Source organism: Acomys minous, assembly GCF_964271855.1.
Source record: "Acomys minous genome assembly, chromosome: 18".
Classification (NCBI taxonomy): Eukaryota; Metazoa; Chordata; class Mammalia; order Rodentia; family Muridae; genus Acomys; species Acomys minous.
In genome coordinates, this window is record NC_140501.1 from 955577 (window position 1) to 980517 (window position 24941).

At 38.4% G+C, this 24941-nt stretch overlaps 1 protein-coding gene across 4 annotated transcripts in view; it reads left to right on the forward strand.

Annotated features, from left to right (window-relative positions):
• Positions 1 to 24941, forward strand: part of NALCN (sodium leak channel, non-selective) — a 298865-nt gene that overhangs the window by 23630 nt on the left and 250294 nt on the right. For 3 of the 4 annotated variants that reach the window (XM_084767995.1, XM_084767997.1, XM_084767996.1), the window contains exons 4-7: positions 3233 to 3316; positions 4978 to 5117; positions 5218 to 5346; positions 18370 to 18524. In XM_084767995.1, coding sequence (XP_084624121.1) covers positions 3233 to 3316; positions 4978 to 5117; positions 5218 to 5346; positions 18370 to 18524 — 508 coding nt within the window. Of the gene's footprint in view, positions 1 to 3232; positions 3317 to 4977; positions 5118 to 5217; positions 5347 to 18369; positions 18525 to 24941 lie in introns of those variants that run through there. The other variant, XM_084767998.1, reaches the window with a different exon arrangement.

The window sequence follows — 24941 nt, forward strand, 5'->3', positions numbered from 1 at the left end:
AGTTTCATTTTATAAGGTACAAAGCTTTATATCCCGTGATACCTGTAAAGGAGCTAGTTGTTCTAAGTATATGACTCATGAGTCCAGCGTTGGATGTATTGTGCCACCTAGGGAATTAATGCTGTCGTCTACTGTGGTCATGCACCCTCAAGGAGGTGCTTCCGTATTGGCTGATGTACTGAACACAAGACAAATGGCACATGATAAAGTCAGAGCATAGTGACATTTATCTGGGTTTCATAAACCTGGGTTGTTTTCAAGATATAAAAAAAGAGAAAAATGAGAGATATAGGAACCTGGGAACTGCAAAGAAAAGAATAAGAACATCTGACTGGTACCCTTGAGAAATAAAAGTAAATTAAAGTTTTAATAAAAATAAAAAAAGAAAGAAAGAAAGAAAAATCAAGACTGTTTTTTGCCACAAGCTCCTAATTCTATTGCAGTAATGTGTCCAGAGACTGAGGATATGGAAGATGCTGCCCCAGGAGTTTCTTCCATTGTCCTATCTAGAGACTGTGCTATCTGTTTCTAAAACTTTATAGATTCAGTATTTCTAGTATTTTTTAAACTTCTACTAACATTTGAATGATTAACTGTTTACTAAGCTCAAAAAAAACTTTTATGATTTTAATCTATAAGAAATGACAAATTAAAAATGAAAAACGAGGTAAGTATATTTCTGTTTTTAATTGGGAATAATTAGAGTAGATGAACATGTGGTGTCAACTCTAATTATTCTGCATTGCTAATATTATCTTGAAGTAATCAGAACATCATAGCTCATTAAAACTTGTGTTTAAATGCTAGCTGATGCTTCTGTTAAATGTGAGATCTGGTTGTCTTGAACCGAACTTCAAATATTTTTCATTTATTTTCATTATCCTCGTCGTTGATCGTTAGGTTGCAGCAGTTATGTGAGTGGTGCCAACTGTTGATTTTATAACATTAAACCTAAACCATAGCTTCATCATTTGGCACCATACAGCTCTTCAACATGTGGATCATAGCAGACAGGTCTGAGCAAGTCGGGTTCGACGTTCCATTCTTGTATACAAAATGAAAGTTTTAGTGAACTCCAGTGTTAGCAAAATGTTACTTGTCAACATAAATTTGATATTAATTTAAATTTATTATTTAGTAGTCTCATGTTTATGAGTTTTTCTTGTTTTTATAGCTGCATGACAAATATAGACACTTTAGGGATAAAAACATCAAAATAAAAATATGTCTGTCCACAAAGATGTTTTGAAAACCCTCATTTGGTCAAGCAAATTGCTTTGCTGTCTTCAGTTAAAATCTGCAAAAGTTCTAAAAGCATTAATCAAGCACCTGTCTATTAAAAATTTGCTTTTAATACTTTTCTTATTTTATGCATTGGCCAAGAGTATGATATGACCTCTCAGTCCTCCAGTCTCTCCACACACAGCACCTTGCGAAGGATGCTGTCTTCGCTCACTTCTAGGGGTGAAGTTTGCATTTATCTGCAGGTGTAGAGTAATGCCATGAATATCTGTTTCATTTAAATTTTTTATTCCTTTTACTTTTTTGAGATTATACTATAATTACATCACTTCCCCTCCCCTTTCTCCCTGTAAACCCTCTCCTATACCTCTTCTTGCTCTCCTTTAAGTAGTGAGCTCCAAAACCATATACATGCAAATAATATTACATAGATTGAGCAGGATGTATTTATGTATTTGGAAATGCACACATGCATGTGTACACACACACACACACACACACACATGCACACACATGCAGGGAGCATCTGGTACTTTGGAGGGGCCTGAGGATTTGGAAGTGGCAGATACGATGTGCTGTGCTCAGGCAGCAGCTGGCAAGGATTTGTGAAGAGACGGGTGGCCTCTTGTAGAGCCAGAGCTCCTGCATGCCTCAGAGTCCCTACTGTGTGCTTCTAGGGCCCTGCATGTCTCAGAGCTCCTACTATGCTCTTGTAGAGCCCTGCATACCTCAGAGTCCCTACTATGTCTTTGGTCAGTGAAGATTAGTGATAGATTTCCACCCATGAGTAACAGCATCAAATTTGTACCTGAGATTTTCTTTAATTGCCTTCCTCAGTCCCTCTCCTGAGAAATACTCCTGCTGACCAAATCCCTAAAGAAAGGAGCAGCCAATGGAATTTACACACATTGGAGGTGCCAAGAATCATCCCAAGTATTGTAGTTGGAATTCTTTAAGTGAATCTCAGTTGTCTGTTTTTCATCTGGCAATAGATCTAGATAAAAGCAGCTTGCATCTACCGAACACTGTTGGAGTAATAAATAACCATGCTAAGACATAACAGATGGGCTCGGGGAAGACAGGACAGTAAATCACATGCTCGTGAAGCTCCCAGTGCCTGTCATTTGTGACTACAAAATATATTCCTCTAAATGCATTTGGTGTCTCTCCTTGTCAAATATTTGCAAGACACTTTTAGATTATTTCTTACACTAGAAAATTGATTAGTAAGTAGCCTTCAACTGTTTACCTTTATACAAACTGACAGACAAGTCTCGAATAACTCATATCCTCCTTCACAACAAGCATGACAGTTTCTACCCAGAGCCCAAGACTTTCTGCCCTCCATTTTTACAGACACTTCCAGAGGGAAATTCTCTTTTCAAATACCATTTTAGTGAGATATACATTCTAACCTCAGAGTAGAGGCCCTATTAATAATGAAAGCAGTATATGTTCCTTTTCTTTGACAGTATCTTCTCTATTAAGTCAACATATCTTTTCCTTGCAAATTGAGGAAAATTTTTCCTTCACTGTTACTCCCTGGTTACTTTTCCTGCTATCAGTAATGGGTCAAGCAATTTCAAAGGGTTCCTGTTGCCTATAGTGCGCTCTAGCCTTAGGGGACAAGCTGCCCTAGCACCTGAAGTGATTATTGGCCTCTGTCACCACATGTTCAGTTTGTGAGGCTAAGGGAACAAATAGATGCTTTCCTTTTAACATCCTGAACTCAGAGTTTTTCAAATCCTCATGTTTCATCAATAAATTGTCTTTTAAAATCTCCCTTTAAAGTGCTAAAAATGCCCTTTTTGAAGGTCTGTTTCATTGTAATTAAAGAAAATCTAGGTGGTTTGCACTGGATTAACCTTTGACTGTCTCAATACAGAATTAAATATATATGCAACACACACACACACACACACACACACACACACACACACACACAGACTTAAGTTATTTTGCCTGACAATGTATGTGGATTTTTTTTCAGGGTGACAGCTCCTATGTGAAGGACCGCTGGTGTGTCTTTGATGGATTCATGGTCTTTTGCCTTTGGGTTTCTCTCGTGTTACAGGTAATTAAATGTTTTTAAATCACAAAGAGATGTTTTAAAAAGAGCATCATCTTGCATTTAGAGTTCATCATGAAATGTTAAAGAATACACATCAAGTCTGGTTTTGTAATTTGCTACACTGTTTATTTTACATGTTCATGGATAGAAATTCTAATTGCAACATTTAAATTATTGTTGATTAAATTTGTGACTTCTTGCCAGAAATAAAATAAATGTTAAAGGTAGTTATTCCTCTGAAAACAACTATAAACATGCTGTCACTGAAATGGAATAAAAGATTCAGAGTGAGATATATAAGTTTTAAATAAAAATGTATTTAAAAATTCTATGCTCTGGTCTCCCATGTGACTAAATCCTCATTAAAAACAGATTATATATTGATATAGCTATTAGTCAACACCAAATACATTACAAATATAAATTCTTTATCATAGTAAATAGAAAGTTGTATGAAAAAGCCTTCACAGGGAACTTTAATGAAAAATACTCTAATTCAGTCTCATATATCCTTGCAGGCATGATTTTACATTTAAGAAAAGTCAGTATGTTGCTCACTATTTGATTTGATTTTTTTTAAGTTTGATTCTACTAAGTAGCCAACATGATATTTACCTTTCTAACAAAAATTAAATGATCAGCGCATTAATGTTAACTTTTGTTACAACATTGTAAGTCGGATCTCTATTCTTCCACTCTTTGTTTAACAGATTCAGAATAGGCATTGGTGAGATGGTCCATCGGCTCAAGGCGCTTGCCACCAAGTCTGCCACACTGAGTTAGACCCCTGGGATTCACACAGTGGAAGGACGGACAGAACTGACTCCTTCAGGGTGTCGCTGACCTCTTTCTTAGGCACCATTGCACATGCATGTCCACACACACACAATTAATCAATTAATAATAAAGGTTCAGAATAAAAATGTGCATTTCCTCTTTCCAGCTGTGCATAGTGGCCGTTGCTTGGCTCCCTTCCCCGTTCTGAGGAAGTGCAGCTCTTCAGGGGCCTGGTCCGTCCTCACACACTCATTTAAGTAACTATTGTATGTTAGGCAAACAGATTTGTATTATTGTTTTGATTCTTCCAGGAAGTGGTTGTTTTCCATATTTTAATAGTATTTTAACACTTTTCCTGTACTTTCATCTTTTAGATATTCAAAGACACTACTAGTGAGAAATAACTCAAAAGTTGGCACTTTATTTCATGATTTAAAAGTAGGGCTTGAAGAATTAGAAAATGGAAGTTTAGGGCATTTTCATTCGTCTGGCTTTCTCTGTCTCTCTGTCTCTCTGTCTCTCTGTCTCTCTGTCTCTCTGTCTCTCTGTCTCTCTCCTCTCTTTTTCTCTCTGGTTTTTTGAGACAAGGTTTCTCTGTGTAACAGCCTTGGCTGTCCTGGACTCACTCTGGCGACCAGGTTGGCCTCGAACTCACAGAGATCTGTCTGCCTCTGCTTCCCTGAGTGATGGGATTAAAGGCGTGCACCACCCACCTACGCATATTTGTTTCCCTTAAGGTAGCTACAATGTAGAGATGTACTTGTTGATGGACTACAAAGTGAGGCTAAGTTTAAGGTACAGAGTGCACATTCCTGTGTTACCGATACATCCCATGGCAGAAAGCAATGCCAAGGGGAAGTCTCAGCGCATGCATCTCTTCTCCGTAGGTGTTTGAAATAGCTGACATAGTTGATCAGATGTCACCTTGGGGCATGCTGCGGATTCCACGGCCACTCATTATGATCCGGGCTTTCAGGATTTATTTCCGATTTGAACTGCCAAGAACCAGAATTACAAACATTTTAAAGTAAGTACGGCTTGGTGCATACATTAAGGGGGAGTGTTTATGGGATTGGGGGTGGGGGTGGCACTTAATCTATTTTATCTAACTTTCCTCTTTTCCCTAGGCGGTCAGGAGAACAGATATGGAGTGTTTCAATTTTCCTCCTTTTCTTCCTTCTTCTGTATGGGATTTTAGGAGTTCAGATGTTTGGAACATTTACCTACCACTGTGTTGTGAATGATACAAAGCCAGGGTAAGATTCCTAGCTATAGTTTAAGTCTAGGTGATTAACAAGGACATTTCTGATTTTTTAAATGAAATTTTCAAATGCTTTAAAATCAGTTTGTTTGTTTGTTTGTTTGTTTTTGGTATTTTGTGTTATTTATTCTTTGCCACCTTAGTATTGTTTAGTCCAACTTTGAGCCAAACGTTTACAGCAAGCTAGAAAAAAAATGTATAACCTAATAGGAATGACTATCAAACAAAGACAGACTTTCCTGAGAACAGCCACATGGGGAGTGCGCTAACAAAATTTTGGAAGATATTCATGGTATTAGATTGTTAGGGAAAATTAAAGCCTCACTCTTATAATTAACACCACTGGCCATCCTTTCCTAAAAGCAGTTTCTGGGCTAAGTCCAGCAAAATTTCCAGTTGATAAAGGATGGTTATCTACTGTATCCATGGATCACAAGGCGGTGGGTCAACATGCAACACGTGAGGGTGAGGCAGCTACTGGGTGGTGCTGGCCGAGCCTCCTCTCCAACAGAACATCCACTGATTCAGAGTGATGAGAAGAAAGAGCAGAGCTGGATACCGGCCCTGGACACTCATGACCAGTGGTACCCACTAGGTGTTGACTGGGCAGCAGAATTTGAGGTTCCAAGTCCAGCCCACAAATGTTCCATAGTTATGCCCTACACAATGGAGGGCAAAAGTTGATTTTACACCTTCAATCCTTCGAGCATGGATTGATCTGTTTACAAGAAAAGGCTTACAAATTACACTTTAAAAAAATCTCAGTTGGGATCATAGAATGGAAATTTATAGCATTTTGTTGAATTTCAAAGAAGACTCACTTAGGTTTGTGTTAAAATCCAGTAGTAAATAGTTAGGCTTTTAAAAATATTGCAGCTTTCATAATTATTGTATTTTTTAGTATTCGGAGGAGAATCTTCATGAAAGATATGTATTTATATAGGTGAAAAGACAATGAACCCAAGCTAAGTGAATCCATGTGAATATTTACATACATATATAATGATTGTATTATATAAATAATGATAAAAATTGGTTCAATTTCAATACTTTGTATGAGCTTATGAAAAATGTCTCAGGTCATCCCTCTGTGACTTGTATATAGGTTGTCTTCTGAAAGCGTACACAAGGCTTTCAGATTTTACTGAGCATATGTTAAACATCACAAACCTGAGCAGTCACTCAGAATTCTCTACAACATTGAAAACCCTCAGTTTTTGCATGTCATTTTATTGATGATTTGGTCAAGTTGTCTGGTGATATCCCAGTCCGTTTATTTGTTTGTTTGTTTGTTTTTGATATTTTACCTGCTGTTCTATCATGTTATGAAACACCATCATTGCGTTTTCTTAACATGATAGGAATTTCCCTTTTCTCTTTTAGTTCTGTCTGTTTTTCCCCATTTCTGTAGCTTGAAGCTCTTAATTAACTGAATGAACACAAACGTCCTGTCTTTCTGATGAAGAAACTTCTCAACAGTTACCCATGTCTAACTAACTGCTTCTTAGTTAGGTTTGGTGAAGTCAGCATTGGTAGTGAGTCAAGAAAATGACCTTTCAAAGTTTCCTCTCATATTAACAATTAGAGTTCGAACTCTAAAATACTCTATTTTTACTTAGGCAGCTTCTGTCTTATTAACAGTTGACATTTTCCTGAAGCTGTTTGAAAGGAGCTAAAATTAAGAAGAACTTGGTAATAAGTGAGTTTGGCACAGTTGGCCAGGTGCCCTAGTCAGCAGCTTGAAGTCCACCATTACAAACCTGAGGGATAACATATATGTACACACACACACACACACACACACACACACACACACACTCACACTCACATTCACAGGATTTATATGAAGGACAAACCAACCAGTAGACATGAAATATCTTTTGTCCCCCTTAGCAGCACATCTATTCCATGTGCTGCTAATGATGAACTGCACACGAGGTCGTTTCTAGGCCATAGTCTTTCAGATGGACGGAGGGCTCTGGCTTCTGTGTCACGTGAGCCCGGAAGTCCAGTTCTGTTTATATCTCCATGTTGCTAGACACTCTCCTGCTGTCCCTACTGTGCCCTCCTTTTCCATTTGTGCTTTGTCATTTGGAAACACATTTTTTCTTCCTTATGTGTTGTTATTTACAGCTTTTTTTAATGACAAGAGTTTTTTTAATTTATTCCTAAATAAATCATCAGAGAATATAATTTTTAAAATTTTCTGCTATCTCACTATTATTTTACCAATACAGATTACTACATTTGAATATTTATTTATTTATTATTCTTTAAATGCTTCATTCATGCATATGATGTGTTTTAGTCATTTTTATCCTTTAGTATTCTGCTGCATAAAACTTTTACTCAACACTTAGTTACTTGAAGTGGATGGAGTTGACTTTGATGTAGGACATCTTTCCAGTGGTACCCAGGGCTCCTTCTTTTCTTCCTTATCCTCCCTGCTGCTTTTTCCTCAACTTTGTCTTTTATCTGTCTTCCTTACCTTCTTCCTTGCCTTATTTTCTCATTATTTTGCAAGGTCCATAAGGCCACATATAATAAAGGTTTAAGGTGTGGGTTATGTCTTATACTCATTTCCTTATTCTAGCACAGAATTCATACTTGTTAACCAACCATATGAGATGTGATTGACAGAATATTTTACTTAGATAGTAATAACATATCCCAAACTGATGAGAGAGTGAAAATAAACAAATAAAGAAAAGTAAGTCACGAAACAAGAGAGATGAAAATGGTCAAAAAGTAGAAAACCTATGTTCAATACACAAGTGAGTTATTAAACAAGCAGGGCAGGGAAATTGAAGAAAGTCAGGATAGAAGAGTTGGCTGTGTGGGTTAGGGGAAAGACAATACAGGGAAGAAAATCTGTGGTTGGCTATTTTATTTTTCAGAGTATGTAGGCTGTTAGGTGTGTCTAGATTGTTCTATAGGTGGATGAGGAAAAAAGTTGTATGGGTGAAAGGGAATAGTTACAGAAGTAAGACACAAGAAAAGCAGCTGAGTAAGGACTTTCACATACAGGGATGGCTACAGGTTGAGGATTGTTTGATTAATTATTAGTTTTGCTTGTGAGATTATAATATAATTACATCACTTACCCCTCCCTTTCCCCTTCAAATTCTCCCACATACTCTGCCTTGCTCTCTTTCATAGTCATGACCTCTTTGTGTCATTTGTTGTTATCTGCATATATGTCTATACAAATATATTCATAAGCACATAAAAAGAGTCCTGGTGTGGCAGTAATGAATTAGGTATTGTTCTGGAAAAGCAAACTGTAACATAAATACACACTGATGAGCTCGAGTGACATTAAGGCTTCAATACCAAGGGGAAAGAGGCCCGTGATTGTGCCCTGAACTCAAGCCCTTAAGTCATTTCATTGAGTCTCCACAGTCATCTCCATGTTATACCCAAAGCTAAGAGCTGTTGTCACTAAATGCATACTAAAAGACCTCTTGAAATGAAAACGGTGACCCCCATGTAGGCCCATTCTCCTGAAAACAGAGATCATCATGGGGAACTTTATAAAGGCTGGCAGAGGACTCAGGTGCTGGAGAAATTCTCCTTCCTTGGCAGTGCTATGAATGGACCTTCAGAGCGTGATGTTAACTGAAATAAGCCTTGCACAGAGAAGTGCTTTACAGTGCCATTCATGTGCGAAATTTAGGAAAGTTGGCTTAGGAAAGCATCAAGGATGATGGTGTTTATCAGAGGCTAGGGGCTAACAGGGCTGGTGAGAGAAGGGGGGCTGCCGAATAAGAACACAAAATTCCAGCTAGATATGAGTGATAAACTTTGAGAGCGTATCCTTAGCAGTGTGAGCAGAGCAAGTCATAATATATTGTATAATTTTTAAAAAATGGACAGTAGACTTCAAACATGTCATGATAAAAACATTAGTGGACATGACGGTTAGTTAGCTTTTTATTCATGAATTCTATATATTTTTGTGTTGCAATATTGTGCTTAAAGGTTAACACACCACTACGATCTGTCAGTTAAAACCAGGATAAATTTTGAGCTGGGTTGATGGCTCAATAGGTAAAGTGCTTGCTGTACAAACGTGAGGACCAGAGTTCTGACCCTCAGCACCCACAATGATGGCAGACAGGTGTATACAGTATACATCTAACCTCAGTATATGGAAGACACAGGCAGGAAACGCCCAGAGCAAGCTGCCTAAACTGACTAGCCCCAGTGGAAAGCTCCTAGCTCACATTAGAGAGCTTGTTCACTGAATAAGTTGGTGCACAATCCAGGAACACTCCTCATGTCAACCTACACACAGACACACAGACACACATATACACACATACACACAGGCACACACAGACACACATACACACACACACACAGACAATGCACTCATGTGTGCCCTCACACATGGGAACACACATACACACAGATACACATATAAAACAATATTAATTAATTTTATCTAATAAACAATAAGCTATGGTTATGCTAAAGGAACCAGTGTTGCTAAGTGCTGTGAGAGGCTCTAGCTTTAGACTAATTAACTCACACACACTATCTTCTTTTTTTTTTCTTTTTAAAAATTTGTTTATTACTTTACATCCTGGTTGTAGCCCCATCCCTTCTCCATTCCTGGTCTCTCCCTCCCTCCCTCTCCCCCATTCCTTCTCCCCTATTCTTCAGTAAAGGGGATCCCCCTTCCCATCCACCCCACTTCATCAAGTTGCCACAGGAATGAGTGTGACCTTTTCCTGTGGCTTGGCAAGGCAGTCCCGCCAAGGGCAAGTGACCAAAAAGCTGGCAACAGAGTCCATGTCAGAGACAGCCCCTCCGCCTATTCCTAGAGGACCCACACGAAGCCTGAGCTGCCATCAGCTACATCTGTGTGGGAGGCCTAGGCCCAGTCCATGCATGGTCCTTGGTTGGTGCTTCAGTCTCTGCAAGCCCCTCTTGGCCCTGGTTAGTTGGCTTTATCGTCTTAATAATGGGAATGCTTTCAAAGAGAAGGCTGTGTGTCTTAGATCTTACCACTGGACTCAGGAATGGATCCTGCCTAACCTGTGAGGCAAAGGGGATAAAGAGTGAGGTAATTAGTTACACACACTTTTCCTTTTAAGAGACACGCATTGCTTAAAGTATATAGAAAGACACCTTAGTCATGTCTTCAGCAGCGTTACCAGGGAAGGCTAGATTCTTCTCTGGTAATGAGATACAATCTAAGACAATTATGGAAAGAGTAATGAGATTTGACTAAGCAAAACAGCTCATTTCCTAAAGAAAGTCGAGAATGGCAGCGGCCTGTGGCAGAAACAGGTGCTGCAGAATGCCGAATGTGATGGCAGACATCTGCCGTGAGCTGAAAGAGGAAGCTGCAGAGAAGTGGCAGGTGAAATGGCAAGGATGGACACTTACTGACAGCTTATTATCACTCCTGAGAAAGGAAGAAAATGTACCCGTGGCTTCATAGAAAATAATGAAATCTTATTCCCAGGAGTGAGACTATTAGAATAGCTTTAAGGCAAGTAAATGTAAATGTTAAATACATAAAAGTTTTTCATTGAGAGGGCAGAATTCAACCAAGAGTTTAGGTGATTGCTTGTTCTGGCTGGACCATTTGCTGCTGGAGGTAAAGTGCTGTGCAGTGCAGACACCTGGGCAATTCTCCTTCATCTCTACTGCTTCAGGGTAATTACTAGTGGCTTCATGTTTTATTCTAAGAAGCTCCTGGAAGGATTGTCCTTCCCTGTTGCAGCTTAAAAACGTGGCAGGTTTTTTAAAAATATAAATTATTATTAAGGAGTTGTACTGGAAAAAATGTAAAGTTGGATTTGGGGAAATTTGATATTCCTGGTCAAAATAGAAGTGGGTTAACTCAGTACCCTAAAAACCAAAATTAAATTGGTCTTATAAAGTCCATTTATGAAAGATGTCTTTTTTTTAAACACATGGAACACTTCATAAACTTGTGTGCTATCCTTGTGCAAGGGCCATGTTAATATCCCCGAATCAGTCCAGTTTTAGTATGTGTGTTGCTGAATCAAGCATAAAAGATGATCTTTAATAAACAGATCAGAAGAGTGAAAAGATAGGAAGTTAATAGAGCTGTAATATAGTTTCCACAGATGCCTTGCCTGGATTTTCCAGTTCTTAAAGCAGAAGCTGAAGAGGTGCTGCTTGACCAGGTCTCAGCTCAGAGTCAAGGTCAGGAAGGATGGGCAGCCTTGAAACCTCAAAGCAGGTGTGCCTCGCCAGTTTGAAGTGGCCTACTCAGAGACTGTATCTTGACACCTAAGTTGTCGGATTCTTTGGTTTGTTAACAGATTGCTCCTTACATGCCTGTGACTGGGCTGCAGCCTCTGTCTCCTGTCACGCATGCCTTTTCTAAATCAACAAAGGACCCAGCAATGTAGTCAGATGAGAAAACATAGGAGATGGCAGAATTGGTTAAAACTTTTCAGATGTGACAAGTAATGACTAATATAGATCTTTAAAATAATGCGTTGTCATTTCTATTTTGTTGAAAAATTCCTGAGAAAAACACTCAACTTTTACCATAGCCTTACTTTCTAGGCTATTTAGGAATAAACAAAGAAATTGAAAAACTTGTGTTAAAACATTAAGTAATAGGAAAGAACTGCTTCCTGATATGCCAGATCATCTTGTTGACTTAGAAGAAATTGGGTCACTATTATTTCCTACTCATGTGACTTATCTTGTTATGCAGTCCCACTAAGTCTAAAAAGCTCCACTAAAAGTTTCCAAAAATCAAGATCAATAAATAATTTATCTCTCTGCAAATAGGAGCCTTGTTTTCCAGGGTGGGATTAGTTTTCTAAAGCATCCAGCATTAAACGATACAAGATAGTTCAGAGAGGGCTTTTAGATTAATCCTGAGATGGGGAAACTAAACAGAAGTGGAAAAGGAAGCCAGATGATTCTTTCAAATGAACTGGGAAGTCAGGTGACTGTTCTAGGTAGGCCCATGGAAATGGCAGAGACCCCTTCACACGCAGGGTTCAGGAAATGGCAGAGACCACCTTCACATGCAGGGCTCAGGAAATGGCAGAGACCACCTTCATATGCAGGGCTCAGGAAATGGCAGAGAGAGACCACCTTCACATGCAGGGTTCAGCAGTCAGCAGGACATGAATAACATTTTCTTCCCACTCCAAAGAATAGTCCAAATATGACATGATGCGTCAGAGTCCATATTCACAATTGTTTTGGGTGCAAAGTGTGTGTATATGTGTGTATGCATGCATGTGGACATGGATGTGCACATATGTATAGGTCTTTCACATGGACTTACTATAATTATGTGGGGTTTTTTCTTCTTAGAACTCACGAGATGAGTATAAAAGAAACCTTACTGATATAAATAAATATTCATAGTATTCTTTGTTGATTATGAATGTATTATATTAGATATTTCTTTGCATCTTTAACAACTTCTCAGGAATTTTAGACTTCTGAAATACGTGCAATTTTACCTCTGTGAATGACTTTTAAAAATTGAATTTAAGCAACTAAGAAGTCAACGTTAGGACTAGAACTGTTGAGAACACTGGTTTCTCTTCCAGAAGAACCAAGTTCAATTCCAACCAGCAATATAGCAGCTTACAAACCTCTACAACACCAATTTGAGTAAATCTGATCCCATCTTCTGGCCTTGGTGGGCACCAGACACACATTTTGTGCACAGACATCTATGTGGACCAAACACAATACTCATAATAAACAATAAAATAAAACAGTTAGCATTGCCCTTTGTATCTTTAAGTCTTAAGTGCGCCAAAGTGCTAACAATGTAAATAGTTATCTGTAAATGTTTATCATAGTGTAAGTTTTCAGAACCTACTACATAAACTTTGTGGCAGCTTCACATGTAAAACAGTGGGTTTTGATCTTCTGGGACTTTTTCACAACTTAGAGAGAAGTTACAATCAGTTATTAGTGCACAAGTCACACTGTGCCAGTTTGAGGAAAATATGTTCCTTTCTCTATTCCTCACTCTGAAAATCTCTGAGTATGTGGTTGAACATGGCTTGGAATGATAGCAGCCGCCATATTTAAACAACTTCTTGAGTTGAGAAAGCACTGAAGAACTACATCTGCCCTTGAACGAGTGATAAATGTCTTTTTCTCTCTCACTCTTCTATGTACATAGTATCCTTCTATGACCACATGCCAGAGCGCACTCCTTGTGCCAGGACTACTACCTACTGATGTTTTCGTGGAGGTCACAATTAATTAACCACCGTGCCCTACCTCGTTCTCATATGTGGCCTTTCTAATCTGTGCTTCAGACACTCCTGGAGGCCACCGCAGCTATGAGAGCAGACGCATGCTGCCCTATGGTCCCTCCTAGCACTCACGCTGGGCAGCAAAGTCCTTAAATAGGGAAGAGCCTCCCAGATACTCCATCTTGCATACACAGTGTGGTACAGGAGTAGCCCTTCAATACATGATTCACTACACTCAAATAAAGTGGCCCCACTAAAACTAATTCAAGATGAACAGTTTCTGAAAAGGGCTGAATAAGGCAAAGCACATTGGAGGCAGAGATCCCAGAAGGCCAACATGGGACATATTATAATTAGGAGTGATGGTAGTCTGACATCAGTGGAGAAAGATAACATTGAAAGTCAGAAAGAGAAAAGCATCGAAAATGTTGGTAATTAATGGCACTTGCCTGCTTGACACCAAGCTTGATGAATTGAATTCCATCCATGGCATCAGGAATGAATTTACTATCTTTTACTTTCTTATGCACGTTGTGAGAAGTGCATATTCCTCCCACCAGAGTCAATATATCCATAAATAACATAAGAATATAGAGCCTCCCACTCTGCGTTGGGCACTGGGGAGTCTTGTACATTTGAGGTTAAGTCACACCAATGGCATCTGGGGTGGTTAGTTTTCATTGTTGACCCTATACAACCTACAGTTACCTCAGAAGAGAGAATGTCAGTAAGGGATTGTCTAGATGAGGTTGGCTTGTTGGCATGCCTGTGGAGGGATTAGCTTCAGTGTTGATTGACCCAACCAACTGTGAGCAGCACCACTCCCTAGGCAGGGGCTCTATTCTACAAAAAGAATGAGAAAGGTAGCTGAGGAAGCAGGCATCACAGATGCATTTATTCTCTTTGCTGTTCACGGTGGATATTATGTGGCTAGATGTTTTGAGTTCTTGCATGAACTTCCTCTCCAAGATAGACAGTGACCTAGAGTTTTAAGACTAATAAACTATCCTCCTCTTGGGTCAGTGTTTTATCACAGCAACAGAAATGGAACAGCAACAGGGCACCTGGTCTCACTCTGCCTGTTTAGCCCTCTCTTCTTTTACATGAAGCTGGGAATAAGTCATCCCACTTTTTAAATAACTGGAAAGATTCTATTTGGCCAGTATGAAGCCGACTTACAGATTTTTATAAAAGGTATTTTAATATAGACTTTAAGCAGAAGAGTTAGGGAAAGGAGATGTCAAATGGATGACAGTGATACTTATTGACAACTAAGCCCATGCCATTTTACATCCTGAATCGGAAATTTGAACTCACATATTTCCACCCTTATTCTGTGCAGTGGCCACCCTAACACCATCTTCCAGAGGAAGAAATGGAGGCAGGGAGAAGTGTTCCACATGACAGGGAGCTGACCCAGAATACACAGACTGCTCAAGTCCAGTTTTTGAACTAGCAGACAAGTGATGTTTATAGTAAAAACATTCTCTAATATTGCTGTTATCTTTTAAATCTTAAATTTAAAAAGGTTTTGCTCAGCTAGTCCGTTTTCCATCTCTGATGTTCGCCCTGACTTTTCTGAATACCACTAATGACAAACTAGGTCACATACACAGCGTCTTTCAGATGCTCAGTTCTATAAACAAAATGCTTCCAGTATCACATGCCCAGATCTTTACTGTAATATGTATCTTTACTGTGTATATGATGAGATATGTTATGTTTTATTGTTATTAATGATGCCATTTTAAGGCATGGTTAATTATGTACCTTAAGAGCAAATGCTAGACCCCTAGTTTGCTCTATGAACCTTTTGTGCATGCTTTTCCATTAGGATTGCTTCCCTGTCTCTCAGATGAAGGAACCGAGTTTGGAGACCCTCCGAATATTTAGATCACATGACCAGCAGATAGAGAGCTGATATAAAGCCTAAAAACCCCATGCTGAAATCTTGAGGCCCATATCCCATTCTCCAGTTATTTTTTTTTTTTAGGTGTAAAACCTAAAATAGCATCAGATTTGACTTACAGAGGAATGAATCATTTGTCTACAAATGAGAATGTGTGTGAAAGAAACAAGCAATGTGTCTGCCCAAAACCATATTTTCTGACTCAATCAAGTAGTAATTTTCACAGTTAGAGCCTTTCTTTTCTTCTTCTTTTTAAGTGGGATCCAAAGGATATTTTTAAAATGTGATTAGAGGCTGAGTGATTGTTTAACCATTTACTCACTGGAAAGTGTAGACAAAATAGCAGGTTTTCATGTAAGAACAAAGCCTACACAAATAAACATATGGCATCTGAATTCTGTGTAAGGACAGTAAGGCTTCTATTATAACTGAGTAGTGGGCCAGGCATGAGGGGTCTGTGTGTGTGTGTGTGTGTGTGTGTGTGTGTGTGTGTGTGTGTGTGTGTGAAAATGTACATATATGTATCAAACAGTTTAGAAATTGCACTTAGGTATTAGATTCTAGAGAAATGTGTCATATAAGAGGAATGAAGCAATAATTGACTAGAAGCATTTACTAAGAGGTTTGGGAAGATAGGTTAATCAATCAAGTGCTTGCTGTATGTAGCTGAGTTTGATTTCACAGCATCTATATAAAGAGCTAAGCATTGAGAAGAGTGACTTAAACCCTCATTTTGGGGAGCAGAGACATGAGGATCCCTAAACTTGATGAGGAGCCAGTCCAAATCAATGAGCTGTAGATTCCATCAGAGAATCTGTCGCAAAAATGATACAGAGAATGACTGAAGATGGTACCTGGCACTGACTGCTAATCTCCATCCACCTGCACACATATGTGCATGTGGATTTACACAGACATGTGCACATATACACACAGGGACATACACAGTGGTAATAGATAATGATAGATAGGTAGATAGATAATAGATAGATGATGGATAGATAGATAGATGATAGAGAATTTATTAAAGAAAAAATGTTATCCAAGAAGAAATGCCTACCTCAGTTTTGTCATAAGCTTAAAGGACTCAGGAAATACCTAGGAAAATTGATACAGTGGATGATATGTACATCAACGTCCTAGCTTAGAAGGCTTCTGGAGATAGATAGTCCATATTGTGTCCTCTGCACAGTCAACCTACATGACCTCACATGGCATGCTGGCTCATTTGTAAGGGATCAGCATGAGTACTTCAATCTCATTCTGGCAATAGCTTTAGAACATATCAAGAAATTCATCATAAACACAAATCCATATAGGACTTAATTTTCAGCCTGTACTGGCTAGTCTTATGTCAACTTGAAACACTAACTAGAGCTATCTGAAAGGAGCAAACCTTGATTGAGAAAATGCCTCCATAAGATCCAGATGTAAGGCATTTTCTTAATGAGTTATAGAGAGTGTGTGTGGTTCTATTCCTGGGGTGATGATCCTGGTTTTACTGAAAACAAACTGAGCAAGCCAGGAAAAGCAAGCTAGTCACGGCTTCTGCGTCAGCTCTTGCCTCTAGGATCTGCCATGTTTGGGTTCCTGTCCTGATATCCTTCAATAATGACCAGGAATATGGAAGTGTAAGGAGAATAAAACCTTTCTTCCCCAACGTGCTCTCTGGTCATGGTGTTTTATCATAGCATTATAAATCCTAATTAAGACACAGCCTGTCCATAAGATGAAGATGAAGAAACATGTGTCACTATCCACATAGAGACTTTGTTTTCTTAGACTTCTTAGTTTTCTCTTGCCAAAATGATAGACTTAGTTCCTTCAATTTCTCCTTATTTGTCTAGTTCTCTTTCTAAATTTCACATGAATCAACATAACAGAAGACCTAGTATCATTTATAAGATTCCCCATTTGGAATACATATAAAAAATGCCCTTCATGATCCAGAGGGTCCTAGAAACCTACAAGAAGAACATTATGATGGGCAGATCTGGGCCCAGGGGTCCTGCTCAAACTATGGCACCAGCCAAGGACAATACATGCAGTAAACATCAAACCCCTACCCAGATATAGCTGATGGACAGGACATTCTCCACAACTGAGTGGAGAGTGGGGTCTGACTTTCACATGAACTCTGGTGCCCCATATTTAACCATGTCCCCTGGATGGGGAGACCTGGTGGCACTCAGAGGAAGGATAGCAGGCTACCAAGAAGAGACTTGATACCCTATGAGCATATACAGGGGGAGGAGGTCCCCTCAGTCACAGTCATAGGGGAGGGGAGTAAGGGGAAAATGGGAGGGAGGGAAGAATGAGAAGATACAAGGGATGGGATAACAATTGAGATGCAATATGAATAAATTAATAAAATGTATTTTTAAATGCCCTTCATCACTTAATGTTTCTTGAAAGTGGAGACGTAATAAAATGTGTGCCTAGTAGTACAGGACATTTCCCTTTACATCTCTATTCATTTGCTTATCAAAATCTTTTAAAATAAGATTTAAATACATATGTTTTATTGAAAATACCTTTTCATTAAATATGTTCTGATCTCAGTTTTCCTTCACCCAACTCCTCCCACATCCTCTCCACCTCAGCAACTGCCCAACTGCACATACTTTCTTTCTTTTTCATTAAATAACAAAACAGGCCAAAAAAAAAAAAAAAAGACAACCCAAAACCAGAAATATTTTAAGATGCTCTATGGGAATGAATTAATTAGCATTTGAGGATGTTTAATCCTTGTGATGCCATTCACAAATTACCAATTTCAGTTTGTGTCCATATACCAGTTATTGTTAAAGAATGATTAATTATTTATTTTAACCAATGCTTACAACAATCGAAATTTCTAACACTATTTTGCTGTCCATAGGAATGTAACCTGGAATAGCTTAGCTATCCCAGATACGCACTGCTCCCCAGAGCTAGAAGAAGGCTATCAGTGTCCCCCAGGATTTAAATGCATGGACCTGGAAGACCTGGGACTAAGCAGGCAAGAGCTGGGCTACAGTGGCTTTAATGAGATAGGTCTGTCTTACTGGTAATATATATTTCAGTTTCTGTTTTACAATGTCTATGAAATGGAAAGCATAATTTTGTAACCATTTTATTTTATGACTAGTATTAGTATAAAAGAAACACAAATGCAAACTTAATTTAATATAATGCATGTATAATAACATATTTTACCCTAGAAATTATTATGTTGGACTGTCTCAATTATATATCTATATAGAGTTAGTGAACTCTCATTTTATGTTTTTGTTGTTGTTGTTGTTGTTGTTGTTGTTGTTGTTGAGACAGGGCTTCTCTGTGTACCATTGGCTGTCCTGGGCTTGCTTTGTAGACCAGGCTGGCCTTGAACTCACAGAGATAGACCTGCCCTTGTTTCCCTGCATGCTGGGATAGGCTTTTTTTTTTTTTGAAGCATTTAAAGTATTTGCTCATTGAATAAGATTTAGAGTTGCTGATTCCAAGAAGAGTAAGAGTTGATTTTCTTCAACTTTTAGCTAACCATAGTAGCTAAGGTAAGTCTCAAAACATGCTACATTAGCCATTTGTGACTACATAGATCTGAAAATTCACTGGAACAAAAATCAGCTAATTAAATACTATGATATGCCCAGTTTGTATAGCCCATAGATGAGAATGGTAATCTATGAGTATTAAGTGCTAATGTTTATGTTTCTCTTCATCTTCTCTGTAAAGTGCTGAAATATGCCATTGTCTACATAACAGAATTAGCATCTTCTACTTAGTTGGCATCACTCTGTTTATTATAACTTCATTCTAGCTGAATATATTTAATTATTAAAGCAATATATGTTCTACACAAGTATTTTCTACTTTGACAATTGTTATTGAAATCATTTTAATAATGAATGGGGGTTGTGTTCTTTTGCAAGCTAAATTTATTTCCTGACTTTGATGGGGAAAACTGAAAAGGATGAATCCATAGTGAAGGTGAGGTGTCCATCAGTCCATATGAGTTTCAAGATGATATAGTGAAATCTGGAGTATGAACTAGAATTAAAGGGAAGCTCTATGATGGTCTTAGATTGTAGATATTTAACTAAGTGAGTTATAGCCCTCTGACAGAGAATGACACAGAACTGGAACTGAAGAACACATTCTGGTACTTCTCTTAAAGTCAATTGTGCAAATAACATCTCTACACTTTATTCTTATATTTTAATATGCCCTCAACTTTATTTCTGACATTGTAGCCAGATGGCATTCATCCACTCATTTTATTTGACCAAATGATATAGTTTCCTGTTTCACAGAAATCTAGAAGCCAGCTGATTCTGTCACTGATACTGTTCAACTTTATTCATCTTCTCAAACAATCTTAAGACTCTGTCCTCGTGTTTCACAGGCACACAGGCCTCTCAGGGAAATACTGACTTTTAAGAATGAACAAGAGTCTGCAGATACTGTGTGAGATCTGAGATGCACAAATTAGGGCAGGCTATATGAGACAAACAAAGTCTAATAATTCCACAAGGCTGACTAGAATGGAAGACAATAGCTATGCCTTTACCAGGTATGCTCACACCTCCTATAAAGACCAACCAACGTTCAAAGACTCAACCTCCAATCTGTCATATCGCTAAAATGAATCATATTCTGGCTATTTTAATTGCATCAGTTGTTCGCAAACTCAAAGTATAGAGCTATGTTGCACTTTCTGCACTGTGACATACAGAGAACTTGATGAATAACAAGCACAATCTCTCTGTGAAGGATAGTGCTGGGCATGGGAGGAGGTAGTGTGCTGGTGGCTAGAGAAGGTTCTAGAAGGGAGTTTCAGTGGGGCAGTAGGAACTCCTTAAACCAGTCCTCTTGTTCTTGTTTTTATTTTTTAATAATTTATTCATCTTACATCACAATTGCTATCCCCTCACTTATATCTTCCCTGTCCCACCCCCTCCCTCTTCTGACCTGTCCCCCTTCCCTAGACTTCTGATGGAGGGACCCTTCTCCCCCACCATATGACCGCAGCTTATCTGGTCTCATCTGGATAGACTGAATCCCCTTTCCTCTGTGTGCCTGCAGGGCCTCCCCAGCAAGGGGAAGTGATCAAGTAGTGAGCAGCTGAGTTCATGTCAGAGGCCGTCCTGGCTTCCCCTACTACCTTGGAGAATGAGCTGTCCATTGGCTATATCTGAACAATACTGCATGCACTGTCTTTGGTTGGTGCAATAGTTTGTACAGGCCCCCTGGGTCCAGACCCATCAGCCTTGATGGTCTCCCTGTGGGGATCCTGAGCCTTCTGGGTCCTTCCATACCCCCATTCTTCCATACCACACTCAGCACTACATCCAGAGTCCAGCAGCAAGGACTCCACCAGCAAGAGATCAAGATCTGGACAGATGCTGGGATCCCATCCAGACTCCAGGACTCTTGCCAGAGCTCTGAGAATTGTATGGAAGAACGGAGAAATGGAAAGACCCTTTGTTGGATGAAGGGTAGGTGAAGAACTTGTCCCAGTCTGTAGGCTGTCCTTTTGTTCTGTTGACAGTGTCCTTCACCTTACAGAAGCTTTTCAAGTTCATGAGGCCCCATTTACTAATTGTTGATCTTAGAGTCTGAGCTACTGGTGTTCTATTCGGTAAGTTGTCTCCTGTGCCAATAAGTTTAAGGCTCGCCCCACTTTTTCTTCTAAGATTTCATGCGTCTGGTTTTGTGTTGAGGGCTTTAATCCACTTGAACTTCAGTTTTGTGCAGGGTGATAAATATGGATCTATTTTCATTTTTCTACATGTAGACATCCAGTCAGACCAATTGAAGATGCTATCTCTTTTTTGTATTGTATGGTTTTGGCTTCTCTGTAAAAAAAAATCAAGTGTCCATAGGACTGTGGGCTTATTTTTGGATCTTCGGTTCAATTCCATTATCAAGCAGCCTATTTCTATGCCAGTGCCAGGCCATTTTTATTACTGTTGCTCTATAGTACAGTTTGAAATCATATTCCTCCAGACAATCTTCATTGTATAGGATTGTTTCTTTCTTTCTTTCTTTCTTTCTTTCTTTTTCCATATGAGGTTAAGAATTGATCTTTCAGGGTCTGCAAAGAATTGGTGTATTTTTCAGAGATTGCACTGAATCCGTAAATTGCTTTTGGTAAAATGGCCATTTTTACTATATGGATTCTCCCAATCCATGAGAGATCTTTCCATCTTCTGATATCTTCTTCAGTTTCTTTCTTCAGAAACTTTAAGGGTTTTTTTTCATATAAGTCTTTAACTTGCTTGTTTAGAGTTACACCAAGATACTTTATATTATTTGTGGCTGTTGTGAAGGGTGTAGTTTCCCTAATTTCTTTCTCAGCCCATTTGTCATTTGTATATAGGAGGGCTACTGCATTTTTTAAATTAATCTTGTATCTGGCCACTTTCCTGAAGGTGTTTACCAGCTGTAGGAGTTCTCAAGTGGAGCTTTAAGGGTGACTTATGTATGCTATTATATCATCTATGAGTAGTGATACTTTCAAGTATAATTTCAAGTACTATATTGAAAAGATATGGAGACAGTGGGCAACCTTGTCTAGTCCCTGATTTTAGTGGAATTTCTTTGAGTTTTTCTCCACTTAATTTAATGTTGGCTATTGGATTGCTATATATAGCCTTTATTATGTTTAAGTATGTACCTTGTATTCCTGATCTCTCCAAGACTTTCAACATGGATTGGTTGGATTTTTGTCAAATATTTTTTGAGATCTAAGGAGTTGCCCATGTGGTTTTTTCTTCTTTCAGATTGTTTATATGATGGATTACATGGATGGATTTCCCTATATTAAACCATCTCTGCATGCTGGGATGAAATCTACTTGGTCATGGTGAATGATATTTTTGATGTGTTCTTTGATTTGATTTGCAAGTATTTTATTGAGTATTTTTGCATCAATGCTCATAAGAGAAATTGGCCTGAAATTCTCTTTTTTTGTTGGGTCTTTGTGTGGCTTAGGTATCAAGGTGATTGTGGCTTCATATAATGAGTTTGGTAATGATTCTTCTGTTTCTATTTTGTGGAATAGTTTGAGGAGTATTGGTATTAGCTCTTCATTGAAGGTCTGGTAGAATTTTGCACTGAATCCATCTTGCCCTGGGATTTTATTAATTGGGAAACTTTTGATGACTGCTTCTATTTCCTTGAGGGATATCAGAATATTTAATTTCTTTACCTGATATTGATTCAACTTTGGTAAGTGGAATTTATAAAGAAAATTGTCCATATCATTTAAAATTTCAAATTTTGTGGCATGTGGGCTTTATAAGTAAGACCTAATGATTCTTTGGATTTTTCTCAGTATTTGTTGTTATGTCGCCATTTTTATTTTTGATTTTGTTGATTTGGGTACACTCTCTTCACCTTTTAGTTAGTTTAGCTAAGGGTTTGCCTATCTTATTGAATTTTTGAAATAACTAGATCTTGGTTTCTTTGATTCTTTGTATTGTTCTTTTTGTTTCTAATTTATTGATTTCAGCCCTGAGTTTTATGAATTCCTGTCATCTACTCCTCTTTGGTGTCTTTGTTTGTTTGTTTGTTTTTGTATACCTATCTGTAGGATTTAAACTCTTTGAAAACATGAAATGAATTATTTCATTTTTCTGTCTTCAGGGCCTTTGCAATGCCTGGCTCGTAGTTAGTCCTTCATAGATACTGAGTAATGGTATGGAAAAAAAAGTTTATAGAATGAGACAATAGAAAATTAGGTTATTATGTCCCCTGGACGGGGAGACCTGGTGGCAATCAGAGGAAGGACAGCAAGTTACCAAGAAGAGACTTGATACCCTATGAGCATATAGAGGGGGAGGTAATCCCCCTCAGGAACAGTCATAGGGGAGGGGAATAAGGGGAAATTGGGAGGGAGGGAAGAATGGGAGGATTCAAGGGATGGGATAACCATTGAGATGTAACAAGAATAAATTAATAAAGGAGGAAAAAAAAAAGAAAATTAGGTTATTGTCTGGTTGTTCTTTTCCCTGAATGTGTCTGATTAGTTAGCCCTCATGACTTTTTATGTACATTTATTTGGGTCTGATTGTTTATTTTGCTAAAGGATGGCTGAAATCATTGTCATTGTTGGACTATTGGTTAGATGATAAAATGTTGATTTGTATGATAAGGAAGACATTTTAGGTTGGGGAGATGGTTCAATAAGAAAGAATTTTTTTCTAAGAAAGCAAATGACACGAGTTCAATCCCCCAAGATTCTCAAATATCAGGACATGGCTACACCCAAATCCTCAGCAATCAGAGGTATGAGACATACACATCTTGATAGTGAGCTCCTGGCCAACCATCCTAGCTGAAAATTGTAAGATTCTTGTTTAGTGAGAGGCTTCTTCAAACAATATAGTGGACGGCAACATAGGAGAACAGTCAAAGTTCACCTCTGGCCTTCATACACTGGCATCCACAGATGTATATGCATCAAACACAAAAAGAATCAATACACTAATAATTTAAAAATTAAATGTCCATACTATTTAGACTGTAACAAAAAACTTCCTGATACACTGTTGTATTTTAGGAGATTAATGTTAATTTCTTTTTTAAAAAGACAAAGTTTCTTACATAATGAGGTATGGAAATTTTAAACAAATATAGCCATCTCTGTATATATTCATCTGGATTAAGACACAGTTAAGTGCCTGGACATACTTAGAATTTACCAACAAACTTATGTATGTAAGCAATCATGATTAAAATGAGCACAGGTCCCATTTGCTTAATCAAATGATCATACAAGACATTGATTTTGATTCATTTTTACATTTCTGCCATAAATAACTTTATTGTTTAGTTAATATTGATGATGTTGAGAAACCCAATTTTAGAAGTATACAAAGAATACAAAAGCATTAGATAGAAAATTACAAAAAGCAAATACAACCTTATATTCCTAAAATCACCAAAACTTCAGAGAGAATGAGAAACAAAATTTAATTTTCAAGCTGAGCCTTGTGGTGCTGGCCTGGAATCACAGCTATCCTAAAGTCTGAGGATTGCAAGTTCAAAGCCACCCAAAGTTACAAAGCAAATTGTTATGCCCAAATTTTGAGAGATCCCCCTCCAACAGATGACCCAAGAGCTGAGTCCAAATGCAATTGCAAGGAAATCTTTATTGCAGGCTTGAGCCTGGACCACACCTCCTATGCACTGACATAACAGATGTAGGGAACTGGCCCCCAGTCTCAATTGACAGGGGTTTTTATAGGTTTTAGACAAAAAAATGGTTTTACATTATATGATTGGATGACATTTGGTCAGAAAAGCTGCAAGCAGGGAGTTACAAGCGTTGGCACTTCATGGTTGGGTAATAGGGTTAGGGACCAGTTGACCTATAGAAAAGGTTGGTTGAAGCAGTCATGGGGGCATTAGGAATTTTGGCCTGGCTTCTCCTGGTTGTTGCTATGTGCCAGACCACTTGGGGGT